Consider the following 3,414-nt stretch of genomic DNA (forward strand, 5'->3'; position numbering starts at 1 on the left):
ATATAACCCTTTCTTGTGCACTCTATACTTCTTCGATGCTTATTTGCGAGTTAACTCTTGCTTATCAAAATAAGCCTTTAAACCTAAATTAAGATAGGGGCATTTGACAAAACAAATTGAATTTTTTTTCGTTACGGAACCATTTAACAAAATAGTGTTGGTTTCAACCCAATTACACTCAATGGGTCCATGTCATCGCTTTTTATTTTTTGCAGTCCAACAGCGATTTCCCATCAAACCATCAACTATATTTTCGTGTTAGCGTTATTTACGAAACCATTTACAAAAATAGTTTTGGTTTCAACCTAATTACACTCACGTAAACGTCAGCGCTTTTTATTTTTTTGCATCTTTTTGCAAAAGCTGCTGATGGGGACAGTGATTTCCCATCATATTATGGAGAAACATTGCTACCCAAAGCAAGCATCAAAGCCACTTCATGTTTTTACTAAATAGTTGTGTTGATGCAGAGTTATCCTGCTACTGCAGACTTGCAGCCATTACTGCTGTTAGTCTGGCTTTGCAGTCTTTATATCACTTTTGCATTGTTCTCAGTCATTTACCAGCGCTATAAATGATTTAAATTCTAACAGTGCTAATCATGATGTAAGGAACTACTAAGAATTCCTCGTATTTGCTTTTTATCTTGTTTTTGTTTCTTTTTTTGTTGCGAAGAGAATGGAGTAGTTCATCCTTCGCAGAAACCTAACCAACAGGTATTACCTTGTCTTCTTAATAACAAGAAAATATACACTCGAATTCAATATGTAGCTCATTACACCAAAACTTTGCAACTGCTAGTAATATCTCCGAAATTAAGCCGTGTTGTTTTATAGAATAACCAAATAAACTGATTATCAACATTATAAGTTCACAACTTTTAGTAGGTACAATGTAAGGTTTATGAAAGATTCATACAAATAAATGCCAACTCCAATTAAAGGATTCACTACTAAGAGTCTGCAAGTGATAAGACGGCCACACATCATTGTGCAACAACTTCATTTTAATCTTTCATTTTTATTTCATAAAGGCAAGAGAAAACAACTATACTTTGGTCAAACATATTGGTGAAGTGAAGGAGAAATTCAACGGGAGGGTATGACGAGAAGAGGAAATATGGGAGACTTTGTGAGATTGAAATTGTCTGAGAATGAAATGCATGAGTGACTCATTTGTCTTTGATAGCAATGGGTATTTATAGTAAACATGATTGTACAAAGCTCAAATCAATTTGGCAGCCTAATTTAGTCGTCTCAATATAGCTTACCTAGCATGAAGGCAAGTTTCTAATTGGCTAAGAAATACAACGGCCACCATTTCTCTTATTGGATGAAGGGCGAGGCAGCTACAGCACACATAATGGTCAGTTCATTGCATTATATCGTGGGATAAAGGACAGCAGCTTCGGAGCTGGCATGGGACATAATGACATATCACAGGCTTCATAATTTTTGTAAAAGCCGCTGTCGGCTTCTAAGAAGCAACAAAAATAAAAATGCTAACGTGGACAGTGTAATTAGTTTGAAACCAATACAATTTCGTTAAATAGTCTCGTAAATAACATTATGATGAAAAAAAATTCAAACAAATCAAAGTTTGGACCACGCAACACTGACCATGGAGGTTTTAATTTGTTAGGGTATACATTCTACAGGACCTCGATTACCTCGAACCATTATATTTCCTTCTATGTTTCAATTAAGCCATCAAGAAGTTAGCCATTCAAATAAAGTAAAGCTTCAATCAACCAACTACCCCAATTCTTTCGTTCTTTCTTCGAATCGCTCTATGTATAACTAACATTCAACATTACTGATATAGAGTACTACTTAAATATTCACTTCATCAATTAGAAAGAGCACAAACACTGAAACTAAAACTTGGTCAGCAAAATACTCAAAGCATCGAATCTTCAAATAAAAACACAATGCTAACAAATAGGAGATGAGAAGCAGATTAAATTGTTGGTATTCGAAAATAACAGAAAAAATCGAAGCAATTAGATAAAATTATTCAAAATCAAAACAAAAACACCATAAAAGAAATAGAACCCATACTGATTCTACTGCTGCTGGTTCTGAGGCGGGTGTTGAGCATTGGGTGGAGGCATCCCAGGTCTAGGCGGTCCATAACCCGGCATTCCACCAGGAGGAGGCGGCATTCCCTGCATTGGAGGCATTCCTGGTCTCGGTGGTCCAGGAGGAGGAGGACCACGCATCATCTGCGGAGGAGGCATTCCAGGTCTTTGCCCATACTGAGCGTACTGAGGCGGTGGCGGTCCAGGCATCGGTCCCTGTCCCGGTCTCTGCATATACTGACCAGGCGGAGGCGGGGGTGGACCCCTCATCATCTGACCAGGACCAGGAGGAGGGAACATCGGTGGACCACCAGGAGGACGAATAACCGGTGCACCCGGATAATTAACCGGAGGCCTTGAGATCTGCGGCTGCATCATACCAGGAGCAGGCCCACCCATACCCCGAACCGGTCCCGCCAAACCAGGCTGAGCATGAACCAGCGGAGCAGTCGGGATCCCCCTACCAGCAGCCCGGCCTAGACCGGGTCCACCAGCGGCGGAAGCAGACGTCGCCTTAGCACGTGACTCGTCAGGAGGAGGCGGGCCCTCGACGGTCATGGAAATTACCTCTTCACCCCTGAGAAGAAGAAGACCGAGAGTACGACGGTCAAGACGGTCCTCGGATTTAGGGGTAGTTTTGGAAGGAGGAAGTTTGCGGAATTCTTCACAGTCGCCGAGGACGAGATTCATGTGACGGTCGAAAGCGAGGAATTTACCGACGAGTTGACGACCGTCTTGGATAGTAACTCGCATACGGTAGTTTATGAACTGTAGCATCTTAGATCCCTTTGACATCGACATTGTCGAGGATCTGGTGGTGTATTGTGCGACGGCACAGATTTAGGAGAACAGCCGAACAGGTAGAGAAGTGTGAGGGAGGAGAGGAGTGTTGTTCTAGGGTTTTAGGAGGTTGATTATATGATTGGGGATTGGGGATTGGGTCATTGGGAGAGTATATATAAAATAAACCCAAAATTATAAACCGAGGATGACTCACTATATATTCTACTAACCGACTACAAAAAGCAATACCCATATTTAGGTTTATGGAATACGGTCTATTCGGTCCGTAAAATAAACGGAAAATGGGTTATTACATTTATGGAATACAGTTTATTCGGTCTATAAAAAACGGATTCAGAAAAGGAATTTAAAGAAAATTATATAGGTCATGTTTGCTATTCTGTCCAACCACTATCTTGATTGTGCGTGAGCTAAATATTTAACTTGAGTTTTGTTCAAGCCTGCATTTTATCACCTATAATACAAAGGTTTTCAGTAAGATGATAATATTGAAATAATGTGGATCAATAATCTATTGTAATTTGTAAGAA

At 40.2% G+C, this 3,414-nt stretch overlaps 1 protein-coding gene across 1 annotated transcript; it reads right to left on the reverse strand.

Moving 5' to 3' along the window:
• Window positions 1-1,911: 1,911 nt before the first annotated feature.
• Window positions 1,912-3,046, reverse strand: LOC141592218 (uncharacterized). The gene has a single exon (XM_074412822.1). It carries the CDS (start codon window positions 2,879-2,881, stop codon window positions 2,066-2,068), a length of 816 nt encoding a protein of 271 aa, XP_074268923.1. The 5' UTR covers window positions 2,882-3,046; the 3' UTR covers window positions 1,912-2,065.
• Window positions 3,047-3,414: the final 368 nt, after the last annotated feature.

The sequence above is a fragment of the Silene latifolia genome, chromosome 7, assembly GCF_048544455.1.
Source record: "Silene latifolia isolate original U9 population chromosome 7, ASM4854445v1, whole genome shotgun sequence".
NCBI lineage: Eukaryota > Viridiplantae > Streptophyta > Magnoliopsida > Caryophyllales > Caryophyllaceae > Silene > Silene latifolia.